A 16732-nucleotide genomic window follows, 5' to 3' on the forward strand; every position below is an offset into this window, starting at 1 on the left:
TTGTACCTAATCCTCTTACAGATAGTTCTCTGTGCAGGGGAAGGTGAATTAGTTTCTTTTTCTACTATGAAGAAAAACATCACTGGACAAATTGCCTATGTGGGAGGGCAGAAGCACCCCCTGTGTAAAAGTCTGATATCTTGCTTGCTCTCTTTCCTTATGAAAAAGTAATGCACATCTGCAAATTGGAAAAATCTGTTCCTTGTGAAGAAGTGATCCTGCACAATTCCAGGTCCTGATTGCTCAAGGAATGACTTCTTTGAAGCCTGCCCACACAGGATGTATGTCTGTGCTGTGTCCCATAGGGCTCGCCTGCCTGTGGAGCTGGTCCGATTGACTCCATGTGCAGATGCTTAGGCTGGAATAAATCAGAATTGACTCTTTATGTGCCAGCAAACCTGTAGCCTGTTTGATGTCGCTTTTTCATTTTTAAAATATACATTCATCACATAATCTTCACAAACTTCGCTTATATCACGAAAAGAATTCCCCACACCAAATCAAAATAGCATCACCACAACACTGACAAAGGCAGACAATTTACACACACTCCATCCATTGTCCCTTCACCACATTTGTATCTCTGAAGCTCAGATATTCTGAAGGTTTTGTGAAATCTCATGAAAATCTGAGTTGGGGATGCTTTTAAGGTGAGAATGATGGCTGAATGGGGAGAAGGAGGAGAAGTTGCTGCTTGCCATGTCTTTAGCCAGGGTTGATAAGGTTACATGTGCCTCTCCTCATCCCTGCAGTATTTCAGAAGAAATTGGACCTTGGTGTGGGTGTGGGGAAGAGAAAATTGGGGGATCAGGCTAGCGTTAAGTGAAGAAACAGAAGGTAATTATTTAATGCAGGCCACGCTGCAGAAGCTGGTAGGAAATTAACCCTCTATATATCCTCTTTTGCAGGCCACAGGGGCACTTGCAGATGTGTGCTGCTGTCAGTTCTGAGTTCCCTCACTATGGTTCCTGGTAGAGGTGCTTTTAATAGCCTCCCACCCACTTCCCCGGGGCTGTGCAACGGTATTTATGGCCTCCCTGGGACTGCCTCACTCCAGGTGCATGGAGAAGACGGCAGAGTGCAGATTCAGCACGTAGCCCCCGACAGCTGGGGCTGACGGGTCAGGAATGCAGTCCTGACAGCTGGAATCACACTGAAAGCAGCCAGCACGGTGGGGAGGCCAGGAGGGGAGAGCAGGCAGGAGAGGCTGCGTGGAGAGATGGACGAACGCAGCGTGCACGCTGTGTGCTGGCGCATGTGGAAAGACAGCCTGCAGGGACCCTGGGTTGCTCGCATTCCCTTTCTTTCACCTCTGTCCCTGTTCTGTTCCCTGTTCTCTCCACTGCCTGGATCATGTTTAATAAATGTGTGCACACCACCCCTGTGCAACCATTGCAGTGACACCTGGCAGAGCCATTATTGCTGAGGCTCAGCATTTCTCAGCATCAGAACACCTCCCCATCCCACCTCTGCTTTTGTGCAGGTTTACAAATGTAATGTAATGCTTCTCATAACTCAGGCATTCAAAACCTTTGGGCAAGACGGTTTTTATCCTTGCCACTCTTGTGTCATTCATAATTTGTTTTGTGGGAGATTGTTCCCTGATGTTCTTAAAGTGGTTATCTTGAAATCAAATTGCCTAGAATCGGGAACTGCTTGTTGCAGATTATGATGTTCTGGTCAGGTGTTTGGTTGTTTTTTTTTTTGTTTTGTTTTTTAATTGGTTAAAATGTGAGGGCTTGTTCAGTGGTCAGGCATAGCTCTGAATCCTTTTACCCCATGAAAGCTGCTTCAAATTGAGCATTGACTGGAAACACCTTAAAATGTTGCAACAAGTCTGTGTGGTGGATTACATGAAACCAGTTTGATGGTCTTGGAGTAGTTCCTAGAGGGTCAGTTAGGCAATTGGTATGAGTCTGCAATAGTGGCAGTGAGCAAGGCTTGTAAGACTTGCTGCAAGAGACGTGGAGACTGCTCTGTCAAGACAGAGATGTTCTGAGTTGGTTGTGTGTGGGAGCTTGGCTTACAACTGGTGCTTTTCCAGGTGGAGTATTTTCAGTCTCTAGGCTTGTCAAGAGAGTACTCTTTGCTAGCACTGGATGCTGAGGGCCAGAAGGCTCAGGCTGGAGAGGAGGGAGAGGATAGAAAAGCTTCTTTTAAAATAAAAATGATAAAAAAATATTTAAAAAGTGCATATTCTTTGTGCACATACAAAAACAGGGGGAGGCATAGGTAGGTGAGGGACAGATACCAACTGTTGTTTGTGTGCATTTGTAAGTCAAACATCCCCTGAAGTTAATTCCATCCACCAGTCTTCAGCTCTCCCCCTGCCAGACCAACAACAAAACCCCCAACTCCCGGAAAAACAAACAGGCAGAGGAACCTGGGCCAAAGCCAGACCTTTGCATGTCAAGCTCAAGTGCAAAATGAATATTTCACAGCTGTGTTATAAAGCCCTGAAATGAAGGCTTTGCAGTGGAAATGCTGACAGCCCCTCAAGTAGAATAGTATACTGTAATTAGTGTTCTGCGTTTAATGTGCCAAACGAAGCACAGCAGAGCTAAATGTAAAACTTCAAGCCTTTGTTTTTCTGCAGCAGTAACAGCAGATCAGACAACGTGTTCAGGCGGTGGATTAGAGCCTACAACGTGTGCATTGGTCCCTGGAGGTTGAACATGCTTTTTTGCAGCAGGAGAGATGTACAAACAAGGTCAGCTGTAAGATTTGGTTCTCTCTATCAAATTTCACTGATGTAAGAAATAGTTATTTCTTAAATGCTGATGCTGACATGTACAGCTATGATGCATTTTCACGTATTGGATGCCAGAGTGTGTTGATAGGACTTTGCTGTGTTGCAGCATGGAAAACACGTGTGCAGCAGTGCTGAAAACTCTGGGAGCAGAATATAGGCAGACGGACCTGAAAACCACAGTGCTGTTGTGAAATTCAGGCCTGATGTTGGAGCTCCCTGTGTCAGTGTATTGCCAGGACCAAAGAGTATTGGGGTCTCAAGTTGAGCCGTAAAAGCATTTTTTTTTAGGCAAAAGAACAGATGATTGTGTAGCCACTCCTCAGACAAGATGGTGGCTACTTACTTGATGTGCTAGGGGAGGCTTTCCAAAGTAACCCTCATGGGTTATGTATCTGTGGGATTTCTGTGTCCACTGCTTTCTCAGGAGCACGTGCCTTTGCACATACATTATTAATATGCCCACATTCAGGCAGGAGAGGGATGAGGGCAGGCCCATTGTGCAGCGGATGATAGATGAACTCTGATGGATGTTGTCTTTTCATGCTGACTCGATGCCGCTAGTTAATTAAATGGATTCAAACCTTAACTGTGTTATACACAGGCCCATGGGAAGGTTTTAAAATAGAGCTTGTCTGCATGTGGACATTTATTGAAGTAGCCATTCTGGAGTGGAACGGAGTAATTGTGCTGCAAGAACTCCCTCTGAGGATGCTCTTGTTCATGAGTAAGTTCTCACAAAGGCATGGGGAGGAAGGGGAAAGTTGAAATCAAACTGTTGATTCAAGAATAGGATTTCCCTTTCCGTAGGGGACCGGAGAGATGAGAATGGGGGATAAGTTTCCAGATGCAAAGCAGCAGCAGTTCTTATCCATGGGCAGGGTGACCTCTTTGCTGCTGTCTGTAAATGATCTTAGATGTCAAAAAGGCAGGTTGAATGTAAGGTATTAATGGGAAAAAAGAATGGAGAACAAAAACGAAGGCTGTATTATTCTGCTATGTAAACACTTGCTGTGACCACACCTTGAAAACTGTATGTAGGCTTGGTGTTTCCTCTTCACCTGAGAGGGGATACAGTGGACCTGGAAGGTGGTTCACAGAAAAGCATCGGAGCTGATCAAAGATATGAAATGGCTTTCAGGAGAGCCATAAACTGAGTAAGTGAAGACTCCTGTACTTGGAACACAGATGACTCGGGGTGATAGCATAGCTCCTTACAAAATCATGAGCCACCTGATGATGGTAGGTGGGGACTGACTATTCACTCTCTTCCTGTACAAGAACTAGGGCACATCAAATGAAGCTAACAGAAGTGAGGTTTAAAACAAGCAATGGAAGATGGTTCTTCTTGTGACATGTTCCAGACTGGTGAAATTCCTTGCCAAAAGATGTTGTGAATACTAAGCTTTTATAGACATAGTGGATAAGTTCATGGTAGAGAATTCTACTGAAATAGGTTAAAAACTGAGAATATCTATTTTGAGACTGGGAGATTCACAGGAGGTGAGAAAGACTCAAATTTGCTTTCCCTGCTCTTAAGTTTTATCCATACATTTGTTCTATCCACACATACTGTTCTTCCTGACTTTTCTCCTTCTCTTATGGCCTCAAATGGAAATGGGAACCAGGGCTCGATACTGGTGTCTGATCCAAGATGGCCAATCTCATGAAGGCTGGAACAGACACCTTGCTTGGTGGACATGGTTTTCCCAGGCTGTAGCCTCCTGCCTAATGCCACATGTACTGGGACATATGGGCAGCCCTGTACAGTAACACCAGTTTTCTCCCCTCAGTGGTCTTTTTGAGCACTGGAGAGTTGGATGTGTCCTCTCAAATGCTTTGCTGCTTTATTTTCATGCTTAAATAAATCATGTTTTTAGAGAATTATCATTTTTTGGGCCCAGAAGAGAATGTGACTAGTATCAGAAGGCAGGAAGTGAGGTGATCGAGTCAGAAAACTCTTTAATTTCTTGAGCATATGAGTATGGGGAAGAGGGGCTGAAATAATTCTGAACTCCTACCTAGTCTTTTGCTGCCCTGGGGAGGGTGGTGGGGTGAGTAGCAGCATCATTCAACCTACAGCTGAAACTCTTTGGGAGATGCCTGGTGTTAAAAATAGAATTCTCTTGAAATCTTCTTTTCCTCTCTTTCTTTATGATGGGCAGGCAGGCGTAGACACGGGAGTTCCTACCCAGCAGTGGTGGCTCAGCAGTAAAACAGTGCAGGTGTAGAGAGAGCACCTGCGAGCTCAGGTCAGGCAGGAGTGGCATTGCGAGTAGGTTGCCCCCTTTGACACCCATTTTGGTGGAAATTATTACTATGCTGGCTGTGTTTACTACTGCTTTCTAACAGCATGCTGCCTAGATGTGCAGGCCACTGTTTGCCTCCTGTACCTCCTGTGTGGCTTTGCAGTGTAGGTGATCCCAAAGGGATGCAGATGATGGGAAGGAGGAGAGTGTTTGCAGGGGGGTGAAGCTGGGCTGATCCTTCAGGGATTTCTGTGTTGTCCTTTTAGCACGTGGAAACAATTGCTTGTGGTAACTTCCTCAAAGAAACAGAAAGAGCTCGTGCAAGTACGAACCTCCCTCTCTGAGAGCTGGGAGCAGCTGGTCATGCATCTTGTTTCCTGAAAAGATAAACAAAGCTGGTGGGAGCTGTTTTAGACCAGCCTTTCCAAAAGGATTGTCTGTACCTCAGTGGTAAGGCAGAGGTGGCATGGCTTTGTCACAAAAGCGTGGGCTTTCCCCTTGTGCTTCGTGGGACCATGCCCGAGGGAAGCAAGAGCTGCTCTCGTCTCAGACGTGTCCTTTGACTTCCAGGTGGGATTGGGCTGCAGCAAGGCCCCTCTCCCTGGGAAGGCCTGGCTGCCATGAATACCTGTCAGTATCTCAAGTCCTGCAATTCAGGACTCTGCTGGTCTGGTCCTACCAGGTGTGGGAACTGTCTGATGATCTTGGGATCTGATGTGGAAGGAACAGGGTAAGTGATCTGCTTAGGCACTAAAATTTCTTTACATGTTTGTGCAACTCTGAGCAGCCAAGTTTAGATTTAAGCCTGTAAAATGGATGAATATCAGGTTTTGCGAGACAGGTGTTAGCTGGACAGCTGATTCTGTTTTTGATGCCCAAGAATGTGTATTGAGCCTCCAAATTTGAAAAAAAGTTGACCTTAAAGGAATGGAGGTGGGGTGGTTACAGGTAGCATAGTGGCAATGCAAAGCGAACTGCAGAAGCATGTGGATCGATTCAATAACACTTGCAGATCACGCAGAGAGCCTTGACTGAAAGTGCCAAATACTATTAATAGAAGCCTTGAGATGAAGTAACAAATGTGGATAGCCAGCTTCCTCTCTGTGCCTCTAATTTAGGCGCACAAAATGACAGGTTTAATCTTGCAGTTGTTTCCAGACTTGGATGAAGGTGGTGAGGTGGCGCACTGATTGCCTGTGAAGGTCTGAGCAAGCAGTGACATGTCTGACGACTGTGGGAAACAAACTGGACCAACATGGGAGGTATTGGTAACGAACACAGTGTCTCAGATCTGCAGGGGGACTCTCGAGTTCCTGTGGTTAGCTCATAGCAGACTTGGAAAGGTCTATCAGGGAATTTATTTCTGATTGGGATGTGCTGGGAGACTTGTACGAATGGCAGTGGTTATGGCTGTGTAGGACTGGGAGTCACTTGCCACGTGACGAAGTGGGTTCCTACCTTGTAAGTCGTAACTTAGGAAGTGGGATAATGGGAGACATTTATCAACAAGTTTGCCTTGTGCTGACAAATCTTAGTTCCAGATAAGGAAGTTAAAGTTGGTGTAGTTCTGCCCTGATTAACTATATGTAATAATTTCTTTGTTTTAGCTGGCAAGAGGAATCCAGCTTATACTGCGTTGTTGCCTATTGTTTTTTCCTCTCTGAAATGTTTTTCATTCTTCTGTCAAGTTTTGTGACAAGTGACTATCTCATGCCCTGATGTCACCTAGTCTGGAGGTTGGTCATGGGGATAAAGCTGTGGTATATTGTGGGCAGGGTGATGGGAGTGGAGCTCGCAAGTGTCATAAGACCAAATTTTAAATTTGCGTGTACTCCTTTTCAAAGCAAGTTGTTTTTAATACTCAAGGATTATCATGTAGAGGTGTTGTAAGAGTGTCCATTGGATAGGCTCATGGGGTTGCCTTTCAGATTCTTTACATTAGGAAGGTTCTAAAGATAAGACTAGGAGCCAAAGAGGAGGAGTCTTTTTCAGAAGGTTAGTTATGAGTCCCTGGACCCAGGTATCTGTTGCTGTGGCACTAGGTCTTTTTCTAATGGAACAAGTGATGTATTGGAGGTCAGAAGATGCTTGCTGGCAGTAGAATAATTGGACCCAAAGACTGAGCTCTACTCCTTTTGTGTCAAGCTGCGTGCTGACCATAGGAGAAAGGTAGACTTTCCACCTCCTATCATTGCCACAAATAGTCTATTGGCAGATGGCATGAGGCCTCCACAGACCCTAGAGTGAGAGAAGAAGCTGGAGCAAGCGCAACATTTTGCTGTTGGTGGGGTGAGTGCCAAGATAAGTAAGTTGGTGCTCTTGCTTGGTTTCTCTCCCTCTTAAAAGCTAGGAGCAGGCAGATTTTTCCCCACCACAGTACAGGGTGGGTTTTGGAGGTACAGCTGGATTGATCTAGTAGTCAGTGACAGGGGGCAATTTTTTGCTTCCTAGCTTTGAGCTCCCTGTGGCTTCCCCAGGCTAGCAAACAGAAAACAAAAACTACAGCATGGTTTTCTGCTGGTTTGGCCTGCTGGCCAGGCAGTTGCCATGCCAGTGCTGGCGCAAGGGAAGTGGCGGAGGGTGTCGTTGGACTGAGTGGGATGTGGGAGGAAGCAACTGTCCCCTCCAGAGCTGGCAGCTGTAAGATTGGCTCAGCTGTGGCGTAAGACTGCACACTGAGAGGCTCAATAGACAACTTTGCAGAGCAAAAAATGTACCTGTTGGTGAAAGTAGGTTGCTGAATTGCTGCTGAATAGCTGCATAGCCAAGATCAAGTAGTGCCTTTTAGGATAGTTGCAATTACAACCAGCCTGAGCTAAAGCCTGTGCTGAGCAGCGTAAGCATGGCATTGCTAAATTGATGTTTGCTGACGGCGTCAAGTAATTGGTGTCTTATCTAGATGGGAGCACTTGAATGGCACGTCTCTTCCACTTCCTCCTTTGCTGTCAAGAATGCCGTTTCTATAGGAATTTAAATCTCTCTTAGTTTGATGGGTTGGGAACTGCTGATATGAGCTGGAATCTCAGCAGTAGAAGCATTGAGTTCTTCTTTCTGTGCATTTGTGAGGGTGCTTTAAAAATAAATGTGTTTGGAAGTATTAACAAGCCTGGAAGAGTAGCTATCCTCCTAGCCTCCCGCACTCCAGCCCTCCACCCCATTTTTGTTCCAACATTAAGTTGGAAGAAAACTATTTCCTTTCTTTACTGGTGGATTTGTAAATGCATTTTTAATTGTAAGTTCTTATACTTAACAAAAATCCAGTGGAGTTTTGTAAAAGCCACGTTTCCAGAGATACTCATTTTACAAGGAAAGGGGGCAATTTGGTGTTCTCTCATACTGTCTCAGAGTATCTGGGGTTTATTATTACTAAAAGGGAAAAAAAGACGAAGTTGTTCCAGAGACTGGGATATAAAATCTTCCGCTTTCCATGTCACTGCTTTGAAGGCAGGCCAAATTTGAACTAGCTGAAGCATGGATGGCTCACTTTAAGTAGTGGCACCTCGGCCCTCCTTTATGCGTTGAAGCAAGGTAGTTCTCTGTGTGGGGTTACTTCTGTCACCTTCTCTAGCAGCCTGAACCATGAGCTCAGTGAGACCTTGTTTCTTCACCCTACAGCTGAATTCCTTAGGTCTGGTAAGCTGGGTGGTCAGGGTGGCATGGGGAACCTGCCTTTTGTGCACCATGTTGGTGTAAATACAAGATGTTCATCTTCAGGGCAGCTATTAAAGATAGTAGTAATTATTACAATAGTAACTTCTTATGCCGTGTCCATGCCCTTAAGGCCTTAACCAAATATAACTTAGATGATGATAATTAAAAACAGAAGACTGTGACCCAGTAAAATCCTTGAGTTTGGCAGGGACAGCAGTGCTGAGGAGGAATGTATGCATCAAATATATAATAAATAAAATCAAGCTGTGCAAATGTAAAGGAAAGAGAATAATTTTGTGTCGGTCAAAACAACCCCAGGGCTGAGAACTGGTCTGTGCTCAGAGGTTGAATCCTTTCATGCCACAGACCAGATTTTCTGCCATGTAATCCCACTGCAACCTTTTGCTTTGGGGTAATTGCTAAATTCTGATGCTTTCTCTGCCAGGGAGTGCTCCCCAAAATATTGTGTCATGTCCGTCTGTCCCCATCCCCTCCCATTTTGTTTTTGCTTTTCCCGGCTTCTTGCCACAGAAGCCTGGCTATGAATCTTTGTATCTTCCAAGTAGCTCTTCCCAGTTGCATTTCTTTTCTTTCCTAAAAATAGTTGAGATCTTTGCTCAGGGGGGAAAGCAAGCATTTGGATTACTGTCTCCTGCACGGGTATGTGGGCTTGTGAACCCGGTCATGTAAGCTATTCTGTCTCTTGAGATTCCTGGGGAGGGATGCCCTGGTCCACTGGATGTGGTTTCCAATTCAGGCACCGTGGGGAAAAATGGACTATTCAGTTCCTAGGAATATGGGTCTGGGACCAGGCTGAATGGAGAAGATAAAGAGAATGGGTCAACTTGGAAACGATTTTCGGGTAAAGAGCTCTGGAGAAAGTGGATTGCTACTCGTGCTGGGAGGGTGGGAATCAGTGGGCAGTAAATGTGTATCCCAGCTTCTCACCAGTACTATCTGCTGCTCACAATCCTCTGTCTTTGCAATGCTTTACAATGCTCTGCAATGCTCTGACATAGACAAAGTAATCAGCAGATTGGTAACTCCCTTCTCCGTACCCCAGCAGTATTTTACTGTGCCTATGTTAAAAACTGAGTTGAGTTGCTTCTGTACCTGGGTGCTTGTCAGTGAATTCCTAGGAGCTGTGATTCTTCTCAGTGCCAGTGTGAACCAGACCATCAGCATCTGTGTATGGGTCCATTTGAACTGCACTTGTGTTTCATGATACTTCTTGTTTTCTTTTTCATATGCACTAGGTGACTTTGGAGAAGGTGTTGGGGATAACTGTGTCGGGAGGCAGAGGATTAGCCTGCGACCCCAGAACTGGCCTCGTTGCTTATCCAGCAGGGTGAGTCACTAACCACGTTCTTCAAAGTTAAGAAAAACCAAGGAACTGATGCATCAACATAAATATTCAGGGCGTTTCCCCTATCATCTTCTACAGGGACGTTATTTACTGTTCTTTACTCTTTTAACACCAGAGAATGATGAGACTCAGCACTGTTAGTGTAACTGGCAAGGGAGAGGGATTGCATTTTACCTGTTAAGTTTTAACGGAAGCCCTTTTAATGGAACCCCTCTCCTTCCTCTTGCTCTAAGCTGGGAGTTAAATACCTTGTGGACTCTAACTATGCTCTTTAGTGTGGTGACCTTACACATAACTCAATGTGATTTTCCAGTCTGTAAGTACCTAATAGAGCAGGTGATGTTTTCAATGAATTTACAAAAGCCTTCTTGTATATGCTCTGTAATTTATGACTTCTGATGTTCCTCATCCAAATGTGGAGAAAGATTTCAGCCTGACAGCCCCTTGTGTGTGGGTCCTCTGGAGTGCAACACGTCTATCAACTGCAGTCTAAGTCCAAACAGAGATATCCCAAAGGAGACTTTGATGGACAGCAAAAGAGCTACTTAGAGGGAAACAGCTGAGGGCCAGAGAGGTGGCTTTGTGGGTTGCAGATCTTGCTGAAGGTAGAGCTCACCCAAAGGGTATGTGTCTGTGGAGGAGCAGAGCACATCAGAGTTGCTGGTCTGTGGGATGGGACTTGTATGAAAGAATGTAGCCCCTGAAAAATTTTAAAGGGACTGTGAGAAATAAAGGTAAAGGTTTCATAATGGATGGCATTTTGAAAAAGCTGGGGAGGAAAAACGTTTTACCCTGCCAGTGGGAGCGTAGCTGTTGAGATGGGGTATGGCTATGACTTAGATGAAAATACATGATACTGTAGTGGGAATAGATTGGGAAGACAGAAGAGTGACTCTTCAGGAAAAGCCTTCAGTGCCTAATGTATGGGGATATGTGGGGATACTCCAGCTGGCTGGGTTGCAGAAGTCCATATGAGCTTGGCTCTTCCTCTGAGCTTGTTTATTCTGCTGGTCAGCAAGCTAAAGGAAAAGGGCAGTATCTCCAAGTGGCATTGCATGGACACACTCTTAAGACATGAAAGCTGGAATTAGCAGAAAGGAACTTCCACAACAATTACAGATGATATTTTCAAGCATACAAGAAACAGGGTAGCAGCACTTAAGGATTCTGTGGCCAAAAAAAGAGAGATGGAGTCAGTAAAACTGACTAGAAATTTTTGCCCATCCTGATGGTATCCTAGGATTCACACAGAATCACAGAATTGTTATCACTAGGAGGAACCTCTTGAGATCATCTAGACCAACTCCCATGCTCGAGCAGGTTGCCCAGGACCATGGCCAGGCAACTTCTGAATATGACCAAAGGTGGAGACTCCACAACCTCTCTGGGCAGCATGTTCCAGTGTATGACTACTCTCATGGTAACAAAAAAAGAAGTGGGGTGTTTTGGATTTTTTCTTTAGTTTTTCATTTGTGTTCAAATGGAATTTCATGTGTCTTAATTTCGACCCACTGCCTCTTTTTCTGTCAGTGGGCAGTCTGTTAAACTGCAGACAACTTGAGATCCACATCTGTGCTTGACAGCATCCTTTATACTTGAGCTCTTTGGAGCCAGGCAAATATATTCCAGTGTGTGTTGCCTCTTCCCCTGCATCTTTTCTGACACTGAATATGTTCACACTTAGAGCAGGGAGAAAGAGAAGAAAACAAGTGCAATAAACAGATGTTTTGGACTCTTGCATAGCTATAGATAGATTTGTTTTGTTAATAGCAATGTCCTCTGATGAGCTTGTGCATGCCTAACATCGATTTAATCAAGCTTGAGGACACCTGGGGATTCTTTCAGGTAATTAAAAGGTTATGTGGTTCCTTAGGGCTTTACAGGGGAATTCCTGTTCTTACTTGCTTGTGGTAGCATCTCATGGCCTGGGCAGGAAATCTATGGAGTATATCAGGTGTCTGTTGTAATAGTTTAATGGCTTGTATGACCTGCTGCTTTTGTGCCCTGGCTGGCCTGTGTTGTGATGCTGTTGTGATTTTTCTGCAGTCAGGACTAACTAGCATTAGTTGAGGAGTCAAAACATGAGAGGGGTACTGGTGTAGACCTTCCTAAATTGATGCAACTTCAGTTTGTTGTTGATGGTTTTTGTTTGTTTTTTCCCAGTGAATTTATCTTGATTTGCAAGAATCCTGGCATTTCTGGTACATTGGGTTTATTTTGTTTATTTTTGTTTCTATTTATTTGAATTTACTTGACACAGAAGCTTCTTACATGAGGCTGATGTAGCAGACTGGGTATGGCTCATGCACAGTTGATTCATGACCTGTCCATACAACTTGGTCATCTTCAATTGTGCTCCAGGTATTCCAGTGATTTCCTCAGCCCACTGTTCATGTACCGAGGTTTTGCAATCCTGACATGCAGATGCTTTGCTCCTCCAGTCTGTCCTACTCCTAAAAGCTGAATTTACGTAACAACTCTGTATTTTCCTAAGAACACTTTCAACATATCTAGATTCATTTGGTTGAGATCAAAACAGTTGCCCCAGGCATCCTGACTTCATCCACATCAGGCATACGATTAACTATGTGAATGAGGACTTCTGCATGAGAATCTTTGGTGTTCTTTGAGCAGAATCTTAACTCTGTTCTCTGGTTTGCCTAAAATAATTTAAAAAAACCACAACACAATTGCTTTTCTGAATTTTCTCTTTCCTGGAGTTTCTGAATCTCCTGAGAAGTGTCTGAATCTCCTGAAAGAAGCAGTTCACAATGCACCCCAAGCTCATTCGAACTCCACAGTGGTGCTGAAGAACTGACTGTTAGATTATTATTTCTTTTTCTTCTCACTGGCTTTTGAGCCTTTTGTCCTTTCTTTTCTGTGACCCTAATGAGACTTCCTCTCTGGCAGTGTGTGACAGAAGCTTTGCTGACCCTGATGCTGTTTTGGTGGGGATGCTTGTGTTACAGGAGGCTTTTTCTTCATGTCTGTCATAAAGGCTAAAAGCACCGAATGCTGCAGATATTCTAGGCACCACTTTCGTATAAGGCTGTGTCTTGGGAGATAAGACAACATAGGAGAGAAAATTACATCCTCTCTGAAAGTCTTAGATTGGCTGCCTGCACTTGCCTGTTCTTATGTTGGCAGTGAAATAAACTGAAAGTTGCTTAATTTGATCTCTGTTAGGGTTATGCAGTAACAAAGTCAATTTTGTGGGAGGAGTGAGGGGGATGGAAATGTACTGAATTTTTTACTACTTGTGGCAGGACCGATGCTCTGTCCTCCTTTTCTTTCAGATTTTTTTTCCCCTTTGCTTTTTCCTTGCCCTTCTCTCATTTTGGTTTATTGGTGGGGTTTTTTTTAGTAGCTAGTTGAGGTTGTGTTTCCTAGAAACAAGAAGGGAAACAAAGCTAAGAAAATCCTCTGAGGATGACTAGCATTAAAAAAGGGGGAAAAAAAAAAAAAGGTGGGGGGGAGGATGAAATGTCTGTCCATGTAAATTCTAGACCAGCTGCTCAGATAGCTTGAGTCAGCTTATCTGGTTTTGGCTTTGGGGTTGTGTTTGCTGTTGTTTTTAAGCCTTGTAGGTTGGTGTGACTGGCTGGTTTATTTTGCTTCTCTTTATTCTTCTTTCCTTGGCTCTCAGTTGGTCACGATAGCTGGTTGTGAACCTGGTCTTCATGTGAGGCACTAGCCTGCTTGAGGGAACAGCCTGTGCTTTTTCTTCTGTAGGAGCAGGAAAGTAGTGCTTCGTGCTGTTCAGTGTGCAATGTCTTTTAAACACCCTTCTGGTATGTTCTGGCTAGCTTAAGCCTCTTTCTAGCTCTGCTCATCAATTCCCAGACAGCCTGATAGAAGTCAGGGATTTTTCACATTAGCGTTCCTTGCTGGGGAAATTGGTATTTGATACATAGCATGTGTGATGAGTTGATCAGTCTCGACCTGCATATTCCTCCCACCCTTCAGCTCTTGAGCATAGCTCTTTACATACAGCAACTCCTGCTAAAGGCAGGCATGGATTTAATATAGTGAATCCTCTTTGAGACCTAGTGTAATGAATTTTTTAGGGTTTCTCTCAGAAATTACTGTAGCCAGTACAGACACAGTCCCCTGGCTAGCTCTGTGTGTGTGCAGTATGTTTGCTGAGCAAATGATTTGGATGCCCCCATGTTCTGTACCATTTCAGAATGAATCACCCTTGTTTGTACATAGGAAGGGAGAGACAATAAAAGAAGGAGCTATATGATTAAAGTTAAGATAAATATATTAAGTCTTTCCTCCTGCTGCTTTTTGCTGCAAGATCTTGTTGAAGAGCTAGGCTTGTTCTTGCTTCAGCTTTATCAGCTTGAGGGTTTTTTTGAGATAGGTCAACTAATATTCAGAAACGAATAGTGGTATGATGTGTTCAAAATCAGAAGACTGCACAGCGGTCTGGGTCAGATTTTATTTTACTGCTACTGTGCTGTGCACATTGGATGTTAGTGCAGCAGCCTCTCGTGTGCTGACCCGCGCTGCAGCAGAATTGAGCAACAGTCTCCTCCTTTCACGGTGTCTCCCACTGTACCACCCCTCATCCTTGGCTGATTTGCAGTACTGAGTTGAAGCTCTTAACTCTGTCAGCCCTTCTGAGTCATACCCCTCCTGACTCCCTGTCCACTGATCCAGGGAGGTAAGTGTCAGGTCTTGCACTGTCAGGGCAGTGACCATGGTCTGTGTCACAGCGAAGGGAGGAAGGGGATGAGCACAGCAGGAAATGAGTGAATTGGTTTTAATCCAGCCAGGAGTCTGCTCAGCACGTGTGGAGCTGTCTGACATAATTGAGTGGTAAATCCCGCTGGAAGCTGAAAGAGTGAGGATTTTTCTTTTCCAGAAGTGGTTGTTGGCTTGCTCCCAAATACCTCTTTCTAGTTCCGGTAGATAGGCTGTAAGGCTAAGTGGTTTCCAGCCCATCCACATGTGGAGTCTCTTGGAAAGTTTTAATTATCATTTTCCATCATTATATAGATAGATTACTGCACAACATAATAAATTATCAGCTTAGAACAATCTCCCTTTACCTTAAGGTGCATATAACCCACAATGGAAGAATAACATTTAGGATAAACATTACATAACTTTAGCAGGCATGATGTTGTCTTGCTCTTTCTTTCCTCTTTAAAGTGGAAGGTTTTGGTCAGTGGGGTACAGGAATGAAATGTGAGAGGCAGATCTAGTAGATGACTGCTGGTGAATGAGACAAAATGCTGTTCTGAACTGGGATCTTTTTAAGACTTACAATCACTGTGCCCAGGTTAGAATTGGTGTCTACATGGACAGTGAAATCCTAATTTGTAAGATGACAAGTATTTCGGCTTTATTTCAGAGCATATTTTTCTGAACTAATTGATCATTTTGGTTGGACGCCACAATGGTAGTTGCTTTTAGAAAGCTGTAGGTACACAGAAGGAACCAACTTTTTGATAGACCCAGCGTACCTTTTGGTACATGTGCATTTTGTGCAAAGCTCTACTGCTCTATGCAGGTACAGTTCTTCACTAATTTTTCCCTAGCATAAATGCTAATGCTATTGGGCTATATCCCAAATGCAGCTTGAATGGGTACATTGAAATACTCAAACTGCTGGCTGCCAGTAGGTAAATCCAATTCTGATGCTGCTGGCTCCTTCAAGTTTACTTTACCCAGACCTTTGAGGGAGAATTTCTGGGCCTTCTTTGTATGTTATTTTCTAAAGGAGAATCCTGCAGTGTTGTAAAGACTGTAGAAACCTACCCTAAAATGAACAGACTTTCTCATCTGTGTTTCAAAGCAAATTTCAGCATCTTTGGCCACACCAGGGGCAGCTTGCTTTGTTCTCTTTAAAATGCAACAGTTGCCTTTCAAGGGTTAGACCTCATTCCCCTTCTTATCTCCCAAGAATCTGGACTGTTGTTAATGCATTTCTTCTGTGAGGCTACTGTGCTTGTACATGCCATCTAGAGAGATTTTTCCAGCTGGCACAATTGTGGTGATGAACCTGGAGATGAAGATAAGAGAATCCCCTTCACTGAGATTGTTAAACACAGTTTGAACTGAAGAGCTGTGACTGCAACTGGGTTTGAGCTGGGCTGTTACAACCAAACCAAGCACATTTTTCTGTGCCAAGAGGGAACAACACCAGGTTTCAGTGTCCTGAAAGTGTCCAAAAAGATGATGAAAAGTAGCCAAATCCTTCCCTCTCTTTCCTTCCCCAGCAACAGTATATTTCTCAGACAGAAGCAAGGATACTTTGTTTAACTCTTAAATCTCCCTGTCTTAAATACCCACTGGAGGGAAAAGAGCATATCTGCACTGAGACGTGAAGACCCGAAGTGTAAAATACTTCTTTCACTCCTTGTTTTTATTAATGTAGATTAGACAGGGAGGGTGGGCTGAGGAAGGCTAATGCAGTCTTAGTTTCTGGCAAGTGAGTAAACTCTTTGCACTTGGGACAAGAGAATGGAGATCCCCTTTGCAACAGTGCTTTATTCTCAGGCCAAAGAATTATAACTTTGATATTTTAATTTGCAGAGGTGGATTTAAGAGGGCTATGGCCTCTCCCCTGCTCCCTTGCTGTTGGCCTGTGAGATTCACAGATAACAATCATGCAGTCCTGGAACAATTGTCCTCTTCCCATCTAGGTATCAGCTGGGTCCAGTCCTGAATCCCCATCATTGCACTTCAGACAGAGGAGACCCTGCC

At 44.2% G+C, this 16732-nt stretch overlaps 1 protein-coding gene across 4 annotated transcripts in view; it reads left to right on the plus strand.

Moving 5' to 3' along the window:
* Positions 1 to 16732, plus strand: part of MAPKBP1 (mitogen-activated protein kinase binding protein 1) — a 103945-nt gene that overhangs the window by 20458 nt on the left and 66755 nt on the right. For all 4 annotated transcript variants that reach the window (XM_074824170.1, XM_074824172.1, XM_074824173.1 and 1 more), the window contains exon 3: positions 9906 to 9997. In XM_074824170.1, the coding sequence (XP_074680271.1) occupies positions 9906 to 9997 (92 nt within the window). The remainder of the gene's footprint in view (positions 1 to 9905; positions 9998 to 16732) is intronic.

This window comes from Strix aluco, chromosome 4, assembly GCF_031877795.1.
Source record: "Strix aluco isolate bStrAlu1 chromosome 4, bStrAlu1.hap1, whole genome shotgun sequence".
Taxonomy (NCBI): domain Eukaryota; kingdom Metazoa; phylum Chordata; class Aves; order Strigiformes; family Strigidae; genus Strix; species Strix aluco.